The sequence below is a fragment of the Phodopus roborovskii genome, unplaced genomic scaffold (assembly GCF_943737965.1).
Source record: "Phodopus roborovskii unplaced genomic scaffold, PHOROB, whole genome shotgun sequence".
Lineage (NCBI taxonomy): Eukaryota > Metazoa > Chordata > Mammalia > Rodentia > Cricetidae > Phodopus > Phodopus roborovskii.
The window spans coordinates 6,343,207-6,359,984 of NW_026126516.1; the positions used below are offsets into that span (position 1 = coordinate 6,343,207).

The following is a 16,778-nucleotide window of genomic DNA, read 5'->3' on the forward strand; positions in this document are numbered from 1 at the left end:
TGTAGTCATATAACTGACTACAGGGTTTTCAAGACATGGTTTCTCAGTGTAGCTTTGGAGCCTGTCCTGGAACTCACTCTGTAGACAAGGCTGGCCTGGAAGTCACTCTGTAGACCAGGCTGGCCTGGAACTTGCAGAGATTTGCCCATGGAGAGTTCCTTCTATGTCTTTAACCGACAGAGGAGGTAGACGTCTCAAAGGTGGATGGATGGTGGGTTTACTTTCTCTGGATAGTTTTGCTGTAGAACCCGGACTACACAATACATCTGCAGATAATGTATCTTTCTTTACAAGGTCTGCCTTAACTGTGTCAGCTCTTCTTTGTGCTTACTTGTGCTTACTGCGGGGCCCAGGCTTGAAATGAGGGTGAAGTAGAAGCACTCGCTACGTTGGCGTGTGTCTCTCTGCTCACAGATTTCTTTGCATTAGTATTGACAGCTAGTTCCCACAGTGGTTTTCTCTGAACCCTGCCCAATGAAAAGTGATCACCTGCAATGAGGGGTACTCTGTTCAACATCCCCTTCCTTTGTAGATGTCTGTGGTTTGAACCTACCTAGTGGAGAGCTTGGTTTCTTAGGTCACTGACATCACGCCTGAGTGGGTTTGTTTGCTGCAGAGAGTAACTGACCTTACAGTTTCCTTGTGTCCTCAAGGCTGGGGACTTGCTATTGCATAACTTACATGTAGAGAGCTTCACTGAAGGCAGGAAAGAGGCCATCTGAATAGTGAATTATTGGGAGTTTTGTTTCATCTGCTGGGGGACTTTCCTATACTCACTGACACATGGCTATTCTTTGTAGTAAAAGGAAACTATGAAACACCAAGATTGGCCTGTGGCAAGATTATGAATCTGCTTGGCAGTCATACAACTGAAATAAGTCCCTGCTTTGGGTGGATTTTCGGTTTTTTGTTTGTAAAATGAACATTTGCTTTGTTACCCCACCCCAGTCACCCGTCCCTAGAGAGTGAACCTAGGGTTTCATGCACACTATGTACATTCTCCTACTGTACCCCCAGGCCCCTCTTTACTGTTTGTTTTCCATAGAGGCTTTCACTAACTGCTTAGGCTGGCCAGAACTCATTGTGCAGTCCAGGTTGGCTTTAAACTTGGAGTCCCCTTGCCTTGACCTCCCAAGTGTTATAATTGTAGATGGGGTCTCCCCTGGTGGACCACTGGTTGATCTGCACTTACTGGAAAGCCTTTCAGTCCCCACAGTGTTACAGTGGCTCTCAGGTCACCATGTCTTGTCCATTCTGGACACCTGCTCTCCAGTGACTGCCTGCCTACTGGTTCCCTTGCTAATGCTGGCTTCATGGTTCCATCTGTAGCCATCTCTAAATTCACTCTGTAGAGTTGGCTTTGCTGATTGGGGCCCCTTTTATCTTGCGTGTAAATGTTAGAGTCAGATTATTTTCACAAAAATAATTGTAAGCTTTTGATTGAGATTGCATGGATGTGAAGGGTCAGTTCTGGAAGAAAGGCTATTTTAAATATAGCATTTTATTCCATGAATGGGGCTCACCCCAGCTTTCCTTCTGTGTTCTTTCACCTGCCTTAGCTGTGTCTCAGTAGTTATTTTTTATTTTTAGCACGCACGCACGCATGCACACACACACCCCTCCACGGCCATCACAGCGGGGAAGGCAGAGTGAGTGCATAAATGGATAAGTGTGTGTATATGTGTGCGTACCCTGAGCGGGTCAAAGGGCAGCTTGTAGGAGAGTTTTGTTCACTCCTACCATATTTAAGGAATTGGACACGGATCATCAGGTTTGGTGGCAAGTACCTTTACCCTTGAGCCAGCTCACTGGTTCCCCTCCATACACATCTTACAGGTATAGTTTGTTTCAGTGGCTCAGTTATTTCTTTGTGTCCTTTGTTGTCTGTGCTAAACCTTTCCTTCATGCTATTCAGTTGTCCTGTGGTCTTTCCTGTTTTTAATAGGTAAATGTCATGATGATTATTGTTTAGCTGGATAGTTTTTTTTTTTTTTTTCTTTTTTTCTTTTTCTCTCCACACTTTTGATTCATCCCACCTATATAGCCCAGGTTGGGTTCAAACTTTGGCTCTTCCTGCTTCAGCCCCCTACATCCTGAGATTACAAGCATGTACTACCACAATCAAACTGCTTTTGCTTTTAGAAACAGTTTCATTGGGGTTAGAGAGATGACTCAGTGCTTAAGCAGAGGACCCAAGTTTGTCTCTCAGAACTTATACTTGTCAGCTTACAACTGAATATAACTCCAGCTCCAGCAGCACCCAAGGCCTCCAGCCTCTGTGGGCCTGCTTGTGTGTCTGTGTGCATGTATGTGCACTTACACACACACACACACACACACACACACACACACACACACACAAAACTAATAAAAATAAATCAGTAAAAACTTTCCATTGGCTTTTAAAATCCCTTTTTAAGCTTTGGATAGATTTACAAGTTTGTGTATATGTTTTTAACCATTAAGTCATGTCTCCAACCTTTTATTTTTTCTTTTTGTCTTTGGTGTTTAACTTGCTGGTGTGACTTTCCTCTTGATTGCATTTATATTGAGTGGACAGAGCTCTGCCTGGGTTTGCTGGATTGTTGTGTCTGTGAATCTGACTTTTACATCTTACAAAGCTGTTTTTCTTTTCCTAACAGTGGGATTTGAGCTCAGTATCATTAATCACTTTACCTGTTGGAGAACTTGTGGCCTTGGGGCCCTCTAACCTGTTTTTCTTCACCAGGTGCCTCAGCTCTCTCTCTAGTTAAAGGGGCGGAGCTCTTGAGTCATTGCTTGGATATCAGTAAATCCAGCATGAACGCAAGACTCCACTGGTCCCTGGCTTTTGCTTTGCGTGTCTCTTATTTTATCTTTGGCATCTACTCTGGTAACTCATGAATGATTAATGATTTTGATACTTGTACCATCAGGCCTTGCTCTTGGTGGGCCATTGTAGAGGGTGTTGTGTTTCCTTTTCAGAGGTGTTTTAAATGTGCAGCTTCCCACTACCTAGCCAGTACTTTCTTTTATATTTCTTATTTTGGTTTGTCAAGGCTGGGTTTCTCTAGATCCCTGGCTGCTCTGGAACTAACTCTGTAGACCAGGCTGGTCTCAAATTTAGAGATCTGCTGGCCTCTGTCTCCACTGCCTTTCGTGAGTGCCACCACCACCTGCTGTGCTTTCTGATCCGGGATTACTGGGTCAGAGGTGGATAGGACTATGCCTCCTCCTCGGTCACTGCTTCCAGCAGCTGTTTGGGAATAGGGGCCTCCGTGCCCCGGTGCTTGTTGCAGTAGCTGTTTTGGGGTCATCTTCAGATTTTAGACAGGAAGAAGCTGTAGGTTCTTGTCTCCCAAATGTCCCCATTCTTATTTTCTAACATTTTTAACTTGTTTGCATGTGAACGTTTAGACTTAATTAGAATCTGTATCCATTTGCCCCATGAGGCATGTCTCCCTTTTGTAGCCCATGTCCCATGTTGAGGATGCAAGTCTCCTGTTGCTTATCTATCTATATCTGTGTCCTTGGTGCTGTGGAGTCCAAGTTTTGTATTTTTGTCACTAGTTTTTAGGGTTACTGTGTTCTTTTTCTTGGGTTAATTTTTTAAGAGTACATGTTCAAGAAAGTATTTTTTTTTTAAGAGAGCTATATATAGTAAACTTACTGAATCCATAATTTCCAAAAAAATGGTGCTGTTTGTTCACAGAAAGTAATGTGTCCAAAGACACTGCTGTGTTAGCCCTCAGCTTCCAGTTTGATTAATCATGTCTGTTACTAGATTTCTGTTTTTTCCCTACAGATGAAGCCTCTTGCTTTTCATTCTACTCCATCGTCCTGCTTTTCATCACAGAGTGTAAGTGTGTGTGTGTGTGTGTGCGCGCGTGTGTGTGTTTTGTTAGTTTAAAGCTCATGCATACTTGGTACTTGGTGAACCTTTGGGTAAAGATATACCACCCCCCTTGGAACTTGAGAAACTAATCTCTGTGAGCACGAAGGTGTTTCCTCTTTCATCTCCCCTTCAGGATCTTCGCTGATATCTGGGAGAGCTGGGATCTAGCTTTTCTATTTCACATTTAACTCTTGTATATTTTCTTCTGTTTGTGAAACTATCTGTGTGCTTCCAGCTCATTCATCTTGTTCTACTTTTCAGCCATATTTTAGGGGAACTGTGATTTTCTTTGTGCCACTTTATTATTCTGTTTCATGAATTGAATTTGTTTTAACACCTTCACACATGTACATCAAGCATGCTGAGCTCTCATCCCACCCGTCCTATCTTCTCCCTTCCTTTACATAAATCTCTCACTGAGTTTAACTAGGGCAGTCCCTGTGACCATAGGTTTTGGAGCTCTTTGTTAGAGCCTGGTGTGTGTGTGTGGGGTCACCCTTGGTGCAGAGCTGAGGACAATGACTCACCCTTTTTTTCTTTCTTTCTTTCTTTCTTTCTTTCTTTCTTTCTTTCTTTCTTTCTTTCTTTCTTTCTTTCTTCCTTTCTTTCTCTCTCTCTTTCTCTCTTTCTTTCTTTCTTTTTTTTTTTTTTGGTTGTTGTTGGTGGCCAGTAGATGAGCAGGGGTGAGTAGGGCCCCAAGATTGTCTCTCCCACTCATGACGGACTGTTTTACTAAGTGTGATAGCCTCCTAAGTCTCTTTATGGATGAGAATTGCTATTTTTTAATGACTCTGAGCATAGAAAATCTGTGTGCTCTTTGGGCTTAGTGGCCTTTTTTTTGGATGAGTGATTTTCCTTAGGTTTTGTTCCTCTCCCCAGTTGCCCATTTACCTGTTAATGTTTTTCTTACAGTGTCTACTGCCAGAGGTATGAGAGAATGAGAGAGATTGGTGGCCATATGGGGGTTTCTGGAGTCAAGACTCCTGGCTTCTCCACTTCCTCTGTCTGGTCTAGAGGTCCCTTTAAAAGGAACACCTCAGGCCATGCACTGCAGGTTCTGGTGTGCATGTCGGATCACCTGGAAGCGCTGGCACTTTCCAACCCTGGACTGTACTATCCACATCAGTAAACTGTGGGGATGGGACCCAGACCTCAGGAATGCTTAAAGGCTTCTTAGATGTTCCCATCATGCAAGTGCAGTTGAGAACAACCACAAATCAAATATGAACTCTAAGCCTGTTTAAACAGCCTCTTTGTAAGTAGGCTTATCTGACACCAGGCACCTGGGGCTTAAATGGGGTTCCAGCTCCACAGCCAGTTTTTATGTACGGCAATGGTCATACAACCCTGTTTTGGTCTTTGTGCACACGCGCACCTCCTGTGAGGTACAGGAGGGCCGTTTGGTACAGCGTCAGTGCCTTGAGCTCTTGAAAGAGTTGACCTGTTGAAGCAACAAGCAGGCATCTTGTGAGATGTCCTCCTCCAGGCTAGGTGATTGAGTTTTCTCTAATCACAGTCAAGTGTTAGAGAATGCCAAGCATGCATACTCTTGCACTTTTAATAAGGGATGGGTTTAAAGATGAGTTCTCTGTGGAAATAATGCTGCATTCTTTCTTGCTTATGAAGTTCTGCACAAGGCGGTGGAAGTGAAGCACGCATGCTCAGAGCCGTGGCCAGCACATGCCAGCACTAGTGGATAAGAGCTGGAGTATTGGTGCTGTGGGCTTTTGAACTTCTATTGATTCTTTGTGGGTTTCACATCATGCATTCCGATCCTACTTATTTCCCTGTGCCCTTGCATCTGCCTTCTGCCCTTGTAACCTCCCTCCACCCAAGCAAAACCATATTTAAAAGAAAACCAAAAAATAAACAAAAAAGAAGAGAAGAAGAATCTTGCTGTGAAGCTGTAGTGTGGCCCATTGAGACACACAGTTTAGCCTTCAGTCTGTCCATCTTTACTTGCAAGTGTTCATTGTCACGAATCATCGGTGTGGCTCAAGGCCTGTGGTTTCTGCTGCACTACCCCAATAACGGGCTCCTCTTGGATAGATGCCCTGTTGTCCTATGTTGTGGATCTGTAGGTTCATCCCCTTCACACGCTCCAGCAATTCATAGGCGAGGTGGATGTTGGCGTGCAACAACACGTAGCTCTGGCTCTAGACCTGGATGGTAGCTGGGTTAGTTAGCTGGCTAGCTTTCTAGTCACCAGATGAGCTCTCCAGCACTGCCTACGCTAGCTTGCCCAGTGAAGCCTACAGTAAGGTACAGACCCAGGTGTCCTGCTCTTGGGTCCTCAGGTGCAGGGCCCCCTCTCCTGATTGTTGTAGGAGCACATGGGGTGTGTGGTGGCCAGCTCTTCTGCTCTCACACCCTCAGGACTGGCTCACCTTTGACTCTAGCAACAGGGTCAGCCTGTGTGCTGCCCAGCTGGGGTCTGGTTTTTGGTGATCATTATGGAGATCACAGTGTGACTGTGTCTCACATCTGCAGTGGGAGCTTTAGGGTTTTCTTCCAGCATGAGAATCTGCAGAGGACCTGATGCTGCAGTAAGCAACCCTTCAAGCTTCAGGCTGTGGACTGGCTGCTTCAGAGCCACCTTCCACCTACCTTCACATGAACTTGGTAGCATCCACATGAGACACCATGTTACAACTTACGAGAGGGGCTGGCAGCTCTGAGGTAAACGTCCCTTCCATGCTGGCCTTGCAAGTCCAATGACCTGAGCTTGATCTCCAGAATCCATGGAACTGCCCAAGGAGGCCATTAGCTCCACAGAGTTGTTCTCTGGCTACACATACGCATATCCACCCACCCAACCCTGCAATCATGAAACTCTCTGTCTCTCAGTCCCTGTCTCTCTCTGTGTCTCTCTGTCTCTGTCTTTCTCCCCTGACCCCCAACCCCTGTGTGTGTGTCGGGGAGGGGTGTTGTCTGAAAACCGGTCAACTGTGTTGCCTAGGGTCATGCAGCTGGCACTACACAGCTGTAGTATAGTTTACCTCAGAGACGCTCAAGGCATTTCCAAACCTCCTAGTGATTTTAGTCATAAAATATTATAGATAATTAAGGCATAACTAGCTGCCAATTTTTGCCTTTTCCCATGAATTGCGTCCTTAAAACATCTTAGGTTTCTGACATTAATGGTACAAATGATGGGGCCTTCAGAGGAAAGCATTAGTGAAAAAAAATCACATTAGTTCCAGCATGGTAGAGAATACACAGGTGTCAGTTTCTGGATTTCAGTTTACTGACTCCAGAAACTTTAGTCTGAGTGACTCTCGGGTTGCTTGTGCTGAAGTCCGTCCAGGGGAGCTCTTGCTGCAGAGACCACACATGTCCTCAGATGTGTGGCTGCGCCTTCCAGGCCCAAGTTGCTGCTTCACTAGGACATTTCTGCACACAGTATGCCTATAGGTGTTTGTGCTCACCCTTTTTCCTAATAAGATGAATATCAGGAGGGTTTCCTAAACAGCTCTTTGTCTGGATCCTCAGGAGGCCAGCACAACACAGATGTGCTCCACAATAAGCAGGTGGATGAGGAGGAGGATGCTTGCTCTGTGATGCCCAGCACAGGGCAGGCAATGGTGGTCTTTGCACAGTTAAATGGTTGTTGGTGATTTCTGGTGTATCCTTTCCGGCACTCATGGTAAACACTTTGGCATTTGACCTAGGAACTATGCTGTGTGTTTAGACATTTTTCCTTTTTTAAACTCTCCTCCCCAGACTTATTAATAGTTGGCAAAATTACTTGAATTGTAATTGTATTTCTTCTTATCCTTAGAGCAGATTAAAATTGTTAGTAGGAGAATTACATTTAGACAAATAACTAGAAAATCATGAGTTGACCATGAAGGCATGTTAATGTTATATCTGCTTTATAGAATGAAATCCCATGTACTCAGGACTCCATGGGGCATCCACTTGTAGAACACAGAAAGGGTTTTCAAACAGTGTATGAAAAGGCAGATGGGCGTAGACACCGAACAAGTGTGTTTAATGCTTTCATAGAAGCTGCAGTACTTCTCTCCTTTAGTCCCCTCTCCCCTTTTTTGTGAGGCTATAGCCCCCACTGGCCTGGAATGTGTTGTGTAGACCCGGCTGGCCTCCCACTCACAGAGATCTACCTGCTTTACCCTCCTTGAGTGCTGGGATTAAAGGTGGATTAAAGGTGTGCGCTGCCACGTCAGGCTCTTTTGATCTATTTTATTTGTATAATGTTCAGAAGAAGCTAGTCACCATGCCAGCACGCGGTAGACAGTGTCTTCACTTGGGTAGAGGCTGGCGCTCTGAGAAGAGACGTTACAGTATTGTTGCTTTCGAAACAGTCTTTGTCACTGTCCCGCCTCAAACAATGAGCATTTCACTCATCCTATTGGTGTATTTTCAAATCATCTGCCTTTCTTAAGAGTCATTTGTTCATTTTCTAGCCCGTTTGCCATATTTGAATTTCTCCTTCCACTTGTAGATGACCTTTGCTGGTGTTTTCTTTAAGTGCATTTTAATTATTTAGTTTCCACTCAAATAGTACAGCGTTTGGCAGACCTAGGTAAGACTGACCTAATCTCTGCCATGGTTACAGTAGTTGGATAGCTGCCATATGTGCAGGTCCATGTATGGCACTGTGCTAAAGCTCAGCTAGGGTTAGGAAGCCTACCCTAGAAGAGCACATGTAAGGAAGTAGATATGTGAAAGTCACTCTGACAAGAGCATGGGCCTGTTCAATCTTCCTTCTTAGAAAGGTGCATCCGAGGAAAGCAAAATGCTTAACGATGGCTACTCCATACTCATACGTTGTGACTTATTTCTTTCTGCCAGAGGACTACATTGGGAATAAGAACCCCTGGGTTCTGGTCTCCTTGTCACCCTGACCTGGGAAACAAGGTGCACATTCTCTTTGGCTTTCTTGTGTCCCTCTCTTCATTTTTTTCATCTACACTTTTTAGCTGTAGGCTGCAGGCTCTATGGCAGGTTCTATGGCACACCGTGTTTGCTGTCCCTCACGTCATCCTCCCCCCAGTTACTTTTAGTAACTAATGTCCCGTTGTGGTTACTCCTAGAGCAGTCTGAATTGTGTGCATTTGCCTGGTGACTTTACTGGGCTCTGACAACTAAGATGAATTGGTCTGTACATTTTTGTAAATGCCTGAAGATCTTTGGCTGGGAATTTTAGGCTGTTATTTGTTCTTAAAACAAAAATGATGCCTGTAGTGAGAGGGAGGCACTCCGAGAGCATCTCTTGCTTCTTTGGCGGTGGTCATGGGTCATGGTGTTTCCTAGAGGCTGTCAGATGCTCTTGGACATGATCTTCTAGGGCTTGAGTTGAGCAGAGAATCGGTCTGTGGTTTTGCCTCTGAAGATTGTTGTTGTCTTTTCTGTTGAAAGAGCTTGCTTGGTCTCCAGTCAATGTTTGGACTGTTAGTAAATTATCAGTCCAATACATCCAGCTGATTTGTCTTCCTGTTTCTAAATTGGAAGTGAGAAGCAGCTAATTAACTTAATTTTAACCTAGTATATCTGAACACTTTAAAAACATAATGTGTAATATACTAATGTCCTTTGAAATAAACCTATATTTTCTGTGTTGAATTAAAAGCAAACTCTATCCCATGTGTATTTTGTAAGTTGCCCCTGTGTGTCATACAGTATCTTGGTTTCATTTATAAATGCAAATAAAGGTACCTGTGAGACATGGCATAGGCTCTCTCAGAATCAGAGAGTGACACAGCCGCTTGGGACGCCTTTTGTTTTTGAGGGGGACTCACACCTGCACACCCAAAGCCCAAGGATGCCAACAAATGTTCAGAACAGAGCCCAGCAGCTTCTTGGTTGGGATGTTGGGTGTTGCCGTATGAACCCTGTGTCATCCTTATTGTTAAGCTAGACTGGTCTCATTTTATTTTGCTAACTGGTGATCTTTAGACCACGGGCCCTTTCTTCCCAGACAGCATGTGCTATCAGGAAAGTTGGTAGGAGCTACCCGGTTGGTGTGTGGATGAATGTGACCCACTGCTTTCCCTAATGCACAGCTGTTCCTTTCCTTGGCTGAATGCTGTCTGATTTTCATTCCTTGTAATTCACCTGTATGGGGATTAAGAAAGCTCATTTTTTATTAAATAAGCTTCAAAACAGAATGAATGTGCTAGGCTCTTTGGTAGGAAATGTTGGCTAGCTCATTTATAATGAACATTTAAAAACTACCCTCTATAATCTGGAAACTGCTTTCTGTTCTATGTGGAACACAGAACAGTGCTGAAATATTCCTCCTTAATTTTGTTCTGAATGTACGAAAGTGTCTGTGTTTATCCCTGCCTAATGCATCACAAGTCTGCTGACACGATAACCTTGGAGTCTTGGCTGCCGTTAATCAGGCCTGTGAACCGGCAGGAAAGACGTACCTAACGCACTCCATCAGTGCACTTGCATATGGAAGCTCTCACAGGGGAGCTGCCCGTGCCAGCTGAGGGTTACCTGCCCACTGCAGTTATTGTATGTAATTATCGAGCCAATCTGTTCAACCCAGCAGGGTTTAGATGGTAATCATGAAGCAACACTTCAGAAAAGAAAGATGTAAGGCATTCCCCCCTTCTTTCATCAGCCATGTGAAGTTAGAGCCATTCTTATGGCTATGTCTGAGAAGCAATGCCTTCTTATACAGATCTCCTAAGTAAATGCCATCGACAGTTCCTTAAGTTTTAAACGGTGTTTGTGTGTGTGTGTGTGTGTGTGTGTGTGTGTGTGTGTGAGAGAGAGAGAGAGAGAGAGAGAGAGAGAGAGAGAGAGAGAGAGAGAGAGAGAACCCCTGTCATCGGTTCCTCAGTTCTGACCTACAGCCACTTTATACATGCCTTAAAACAGGGCCTTATCATGATATACCTACAGTGGTTCTAAGCACTGGCTATGAAACACGGTGGCTTGCACAGGTCGGCTTCCTTATCTAGGGCAGAACCTGTGGTTGCCATTAGGGAAAGAATGCTCTGCTGTCAGAGAATATTAACTTCTGCAGTGTACACAAAATGGCCTGCAGCAAGGAACACTCTGAGATGAAGTTGAACTTAATTGCTAGACAAGGATGTCCTGTTGCATCGCGCTGTGGAGTCTGGGACGTGTCAAATGCATTCCTAAATGATCCAGAATTACTTCAGGGAACTTAGAGAGGCTCTGAATTGGAAATCGGACTGCTACACATTTAACTTTGGACAAACTACATAGGATAAGGCTACATGAAAAATTAAATGTTTCATATTATTGCCAACATCCCTCTATAAAAACACCTATAGAGAGATGTTAGCTAATTAAATGACTCAGAACAGAATTGGATTAGCTCAGTCTTATAGAGTGTTTGTGAAGAGTGGAGAGCAAAGGAGTACAAACACATTCTCCAGATGCCACAGCCAAGAACATGGAAGATTTCCGGACCTGTGTGGATAGTCTGAATTGGCTTCCAGATGATCAGAACTTTGTGCTTAGAAGGTCACTCACAGCCATGTTTAGGGCTCTCAAGTCTTTGCTAAGAAGCATTCTAAAGAAACACTGGTTCGTGAACAGAATTTGCCATCGAATTTAGATTCAGGTGTGAGGTGAGCACAGGTGTGCATCTTTCCGTTTCTCAGCCTCACAGCCTCTGTATCTTCCTTCATCCATGTTACGTAGAATGAGTGTCACTGGCCTGTGAAGGTGACAGCAAGCTGGTAAACATTTTATGTCCTGAAACAGTTTGTTCTTGATCAAGTATGACTTAGTGGTAGACTGAAGCCTGGGAAGGTGGCGGTGCTGGGAGAAAAGACCCCGCCCAGGCTGACTGGAGCTGGAGGCCTGAGCACCTGTTCCTTCCCTTAGGGTCTTCTGTAGGTTTTGAGACTCGCACTTAGATATGTTAATTTATATATATTTGCTTATGTGGCCCCCAGACTACATCTTTCTCTCTTGTCTTTTAAACTTTCTTTCATATGTAAGAAGAGGAAGAAGGAAGTAGAAGAAAGCACGGTGTGCAGTGTGGAAGATATGGAATGCTCAGATGCACTGGTGGAAGACGTCATAATGACTCGTAAGTGAGGAGCCTTGCTCACTCCTTTCTTATACATGACAGACTAGCCACGTGAGTCATAATATTTCCATGTGACTACAAAGTATATTGTGGACAGGTTTTGTATTGCATGGTTTGTATTGGATTGTCTTTCATACACACATTATGGCGCTCCCTCTTCACAGCAGTCATGACTGGACCTTGGGAGGCAGAGACCAGAATGTCCTGCCACGCCCACAGCTTTCCATTCCCTCTTCCTGAGCCTGATAGCTCCTGGTGTGCTAGTGCCACAGTGCACTTCTCTGCAGCCCATCCCAGCCCGTTAGGAGGTGAGGGGTTCAAGCTCAGAAACTTCACTGTTTGAAGTACTTGATGCAAAGGCAGCATCTGCACAGCCAGCTAAGACTGGACTTGTCTGGTGTGTTGGTAACCCATGCAGTGCTTTCCTGGACTGAGTGCTTTTTGAAGAATTCATTCCTCTTTCTCAGATTTTCTGTACTAGTTTGTTGGTCCTTGGGCATTTCTTAAATTTTGATGAGTAAGTCTTCTTTTGGGCAAAAATGCCATGACAGCATAAATGGCCTGTTGGCCACTGTATTTTGACAGTGGCTCTGGTACATGTTGGAAAGCAACTTTTGAATGACAGCCACCTTTTTTTCTGATTTTTATTAGCATTTTCTCCTTATATGTTATGGATCCAACATGGTTGGGCTCATCTGCATTTACCCAGAGTCACTGGGATTCTAGGAGGCCAAACGCTCTGCAGTAGTTGTTCATTTCCTTCTAACGCTGCCGTCTCCCATTTGCTACTGTTTGTTTTTTACTGCCTCCTTCCCTGTCTTGTTCATTTTGTCACTAGGAAGTGAGGAGTCCCAAGGAGCAATACATGGAAGCATGTCTCAGCCAGAGGCGAGCTGCAGCAGCTCCGACAGTGAGTGGGAGCGCACTAAGTAGCACTGATGAAGACATCCCATGCTTACCTTTCAACACACCGGCAAGCTCCAAAGCAGCCTTGTCACTGCACTGGATTCCAGTCCCGTGTTGTAGTAGGCCAGACCAGGAATAGGTCCAGGCAGGTGCCAGTTGCGCTTCAGTCAGACAAGCTCTCTTAGCTGCCTGTGGGCCATTGGCAACCTGTGTGCTGCTTGAGAACACAGGTCTTCGCTTTGAGAGTGTGTGACTTGAAATTCTCCATCTAACTATGAACCCTTCTTAGGGCTGGCAGTTTTGGTATAAGACTTTAGTAACTATATATAGCTGGCAGTTCTTACGAGGAAGTGTCACCTAGCATGGATGAGACTCCTGATTAAGGACTGCTCAGATTGCTTTGCTGTAACTTTTTTTCCCCCCTTTTTCTTTTCAAGACAGGGGTTCTCCGTGTCACAGCCCTAGCCCAGGCTGGCCTCGAACTCAGAGATCTGCCTACCTCTGCCTCCTGATTAAAAGTGTAAGCAACCATGCCTGGCTGCTGTAACTTCCTAAGAATGATCAGATTCTTCTATATTCATGCAAATTCAGAATGACTTTGCTTAGTTTTTTTATTTTATTTTATTTTATTTTTTTGGCTTTTCCCTTTGAGATGGTCTTACAGTGAGTGCATTCCTGGCAGACCTCTAACTTTCTAGGTAGCCTTGGCTGACCTTGAACTCAGAGATCCTCTTGTCTCTGCCCCCTTCCCAGTTGGGATTAAAGGGATTCATCACTATGCCCAATATTTGCTTAAATGTTATTTTGTTTGTTTTCTTGTTGTAGACATTCCCAAGTACAAGGGTAGTTATTTTACTATCAGATTATTCATAGGGGAAAAGTAATGCCTGAGGTGGTTAGTAAAAGTTACTGATTCTAGGAAGAAGGAAAAAAAAATAATAAACAGGCCAAGTGTCATGTAAATGTATATTCATTTATACTTATCAGTTTAAGTCACTTGATGGAAAGGACACATTGTTGCCTTTGAGTTTTTTAATATTTTGAGAAATATGATAAATTTCATGAATTTTGTGGTTAGAGCTTTAGGATTTTCTGTTATAAATGTGTTTTAAGAATGGCTGCCTTTAACGGCAGCTTTAGAAATGTCACTTTCTTCATTAACAATTTTATTTTCAAACACAATTTATGGTTTACAATGTGGTGAGAGACTTTTCTCACCGTGTGATCTTTTAGAATGCTGTGCCTCACAAAATGGGAGCAACTTTCCTTTAATATCTATTTAGACCATTTTAAAACCGCGTGTAATTTTCTTGATACACCTAAACTCATTTGGAATAGTTGGGGGTCTATTGTGTGGGAACACACTCTGAAAGCTTTCTGTGTGTCATTGTGCAGGCTGTGAGAGAAAGAGGGGACGAGGTGCCCACCAAGAACAGGGGCTTCTAATCCTTTTATTTTTATGCAAGGCGTAATTTTTACCAATTGAGAAAATTTGGTTATTTGCTAAATTTGGTTATTTGCTGCAAGTAATTTTTCCCCCTTACAAAATGATAACCCTTAAAAACCATGTATATTCTGGTATTTTAAAACTGTGCCAATATTTCAGAATTGACTAAAAATTAGTTGATGTGGCCATGACACTTACAGCTTGTGTGCTTGTCCCTGTTGGACAGTGGGGACTACTCCTCTGGAGATTACTTAGTTGCGAAGCACTGAGGGCTGGGAAAATACCATGCAGTCAGGGAGCAGATATTTCCCAAGAAAACCCTGCTGGGATGTTCCCCACGTTCACCTATTTATAAAATGGTGGGAGGGTTTCCCCAAACTCATCTATTTTGTTTTTCAGCTATCAGATTTTACATGTTAGTTTTATGGTGAGATCTGTTGCCAGCAGTACTGTGTTGTGAACATGATTGTATTTTAAAGAGACATGAGTATAGCGGAACTGATCATTAGGTGAGACACTAAACTGCCTTTTGCAGCAGAGACTCCCAGGTGAGGGTCGGTTCTGATCTGGTCTTTAGATTCCAGAAGGCAGCAGCATTCTGCATTGCAGCAAGCAATGCTAAGTTTAGGCCACAGGGGTAAGCAGTGCCAAGTCTATACCACAGGGTGAGCAGCCATATGTATCTTAAGAGAGAATTGTCAAGTTAGGACATTTGTAAGAGAGCATTGCTTGAATGCATTGTGGCAGTACCTCATTGTCCGCTGTGTTGGGACTCACAGCTCACCAGAGGGGAGCTGTTTGGTGGTGTTGATTCTGAGATGGCTGTTAGGACAGCCGTACGTACATAGCATTTGTCATTTGCTTTGCAGATTTAACTTTAAAATTCTAGAATGTATATTCTAGAAATATACCATGGTTTGGTTTTTTTTTTTTTTTTTTTTTTTTTTTTAACAACATCAAAGATTGTAATCCCATTCTTGTTCAGTGTTTTTGGCTTATTTTTATTTTTATTAGTGTAGGTTAACTATACATGATAATGGTTTTGTTGTGGTATTCATGCCACAGAATGTGTTTGTTCCAGCCATGCTCCCACAGATGCCCTTCTCTTCCCACCTCACCATGTCTTCCTTGTTACTTACCTGCCCAGGCAGTTCCATCAGGGCTCTTACAGGGTCCTAGGTGAGGGTTACTTACAGAAGCAGGGCTCCTCACCGCCACCCCAGCAACCGTTACTGCCTGTGCACACTCAGAGAGGGCCGGGCTTTAGGAGTCCCTCTAGCTACCGCTATATTACAGTTAAGAAAAACCCCAGATTGTTAGTCAGCCATAGCCATAGTGTACTGGCTGTGTGAGTGCCGGGATGGGCCCTCACAAAAGTCTTAAGGTTTGCTGTGACTGAACTGGACGACAATTGAACAGAAACTAACTAAAAAAAAATTAATTTTAAAACTGATTTTCCAGCTAAGTAACTAAAACCGCCCATAATCATAATACCTTTAGAAACTATAATTACTTGTGTGGGATTAGAAATTTTGTCTCAGATTCAAAGAAAGTTCTGTTCTTTTCCAAAAAGAAGTCAAACTATCAACCACCAGGATGCTTCATTCCAGTGCTGTGGGTCATTCTGTCTCAGAGAGCTTGAGGCTGGGGAAGAGCATGAGGCCAGTGCTGGGCAGTGTGGTCAGGCTGTGGAGAGGATCCCTTTGTGAGGTGACAGGAGCTGTCCCTGAGGACCTTAGATCAGGGTTAGCTGTGAGTGCCAACAGGAAGACTGTCCCCTTAGCACAGCTCAGTGCCCTCCTGCCTGTGAGCATGGGGAATAGGTTGTAAAAGACAACTCATGAAGCAAACCCTCTTGCACTGGAGGTTAATGTTTCAAATTCTATAGTACAAATCTTGGGGAGAAGTCCTGAGTTATGTTTATACTGGTGGGCTAATCCTAGAAAGTAACCTGACATTTCATAGGTTCTCTAGCTACAGTGAGGCCCTGTGTGGAGTTCATCTCCACAGATGGCGGTCACTGTTGACTCCTTGCTTTTGTGAGGCTATGATTACTGATGTGACTTTCTCTGATTCTTCTTCAAGGTTCAAGAACCAGAAAGAAAGCCCAGAAGTAAAAGATGCCAGGAACCGACTTTTCTGCCTATTCATTGCCTTTTTTTCTCCTTTTCTATTTTATGTTTTATTTTCACGTGAGTCTTGTGGGGTTGTAGTAATAATTAAATGCTATGTTTTTTGAAAAAAGTCTAGTAAAATGATTATTTTGTGTACTTTATTGAAGGGTGGTTTATAAAATACCCGAATCCTTAATTGTTACAACTACGTGGTCTTGGGGCTTGGGAGTGTGTGTCTGTTCTTTCTGGCTGCTCTCTGCAGAGTGGTTAGAGTGCTTGGCAGGCTCCTTGCTTTTGGAAAGTGCAGAATTTAAAGGTCTCTTCTGCTTGATGTAAGTATACAATTTGTTATGACAATAAAGTTTGGTCTTCACAGATTCTGTTCTTTCTCAC

The 16,778-nt window shown here is 43.7% G+C and overlaps 1 protein-coding gene across 8 annotated transcripts in view; it reads left to right on the top strand.

Annotated features, from left to right (window-relative positions):
* Positions 1–16,515, top strand: part of Vrk1 (VRK serine/threonine kinase 1) — a 68,643-nt gene extending 52,128 nt beyond the window's left edge. The window contains exons 12-15 of one of the 8 annotated variants that reach the window (XM_051196564.1): positions 3,785–3,838; positions 11,828–11,918; positions 12,757–12,828; positions 16,357–16,515. In XM_051196564.1, coding sequence (XP_051052521.1) covers positions 3,785–3,838; positions 11,828–11,918; positions 12,757–12,828; positions 16,357–16,388 — 249 coding nt within the window. In that variant the 3' untranslated portion in view covers positions 16,389–16,515. The remainder of the gene's footprint in view (positions 1–3,784; positions 3,839–11,827; positions 11,919–12,756; positions 12,829–16,356) is intronic. The other 7 variants (XM_051196565.1, XM_051196569.1, XM_051196570.1 and 4 more) reach the window with 7 other exon arrangements.
* The last annotated feature ends 263 nt before the right edge of the window (positions 16,516–16,778 follow it).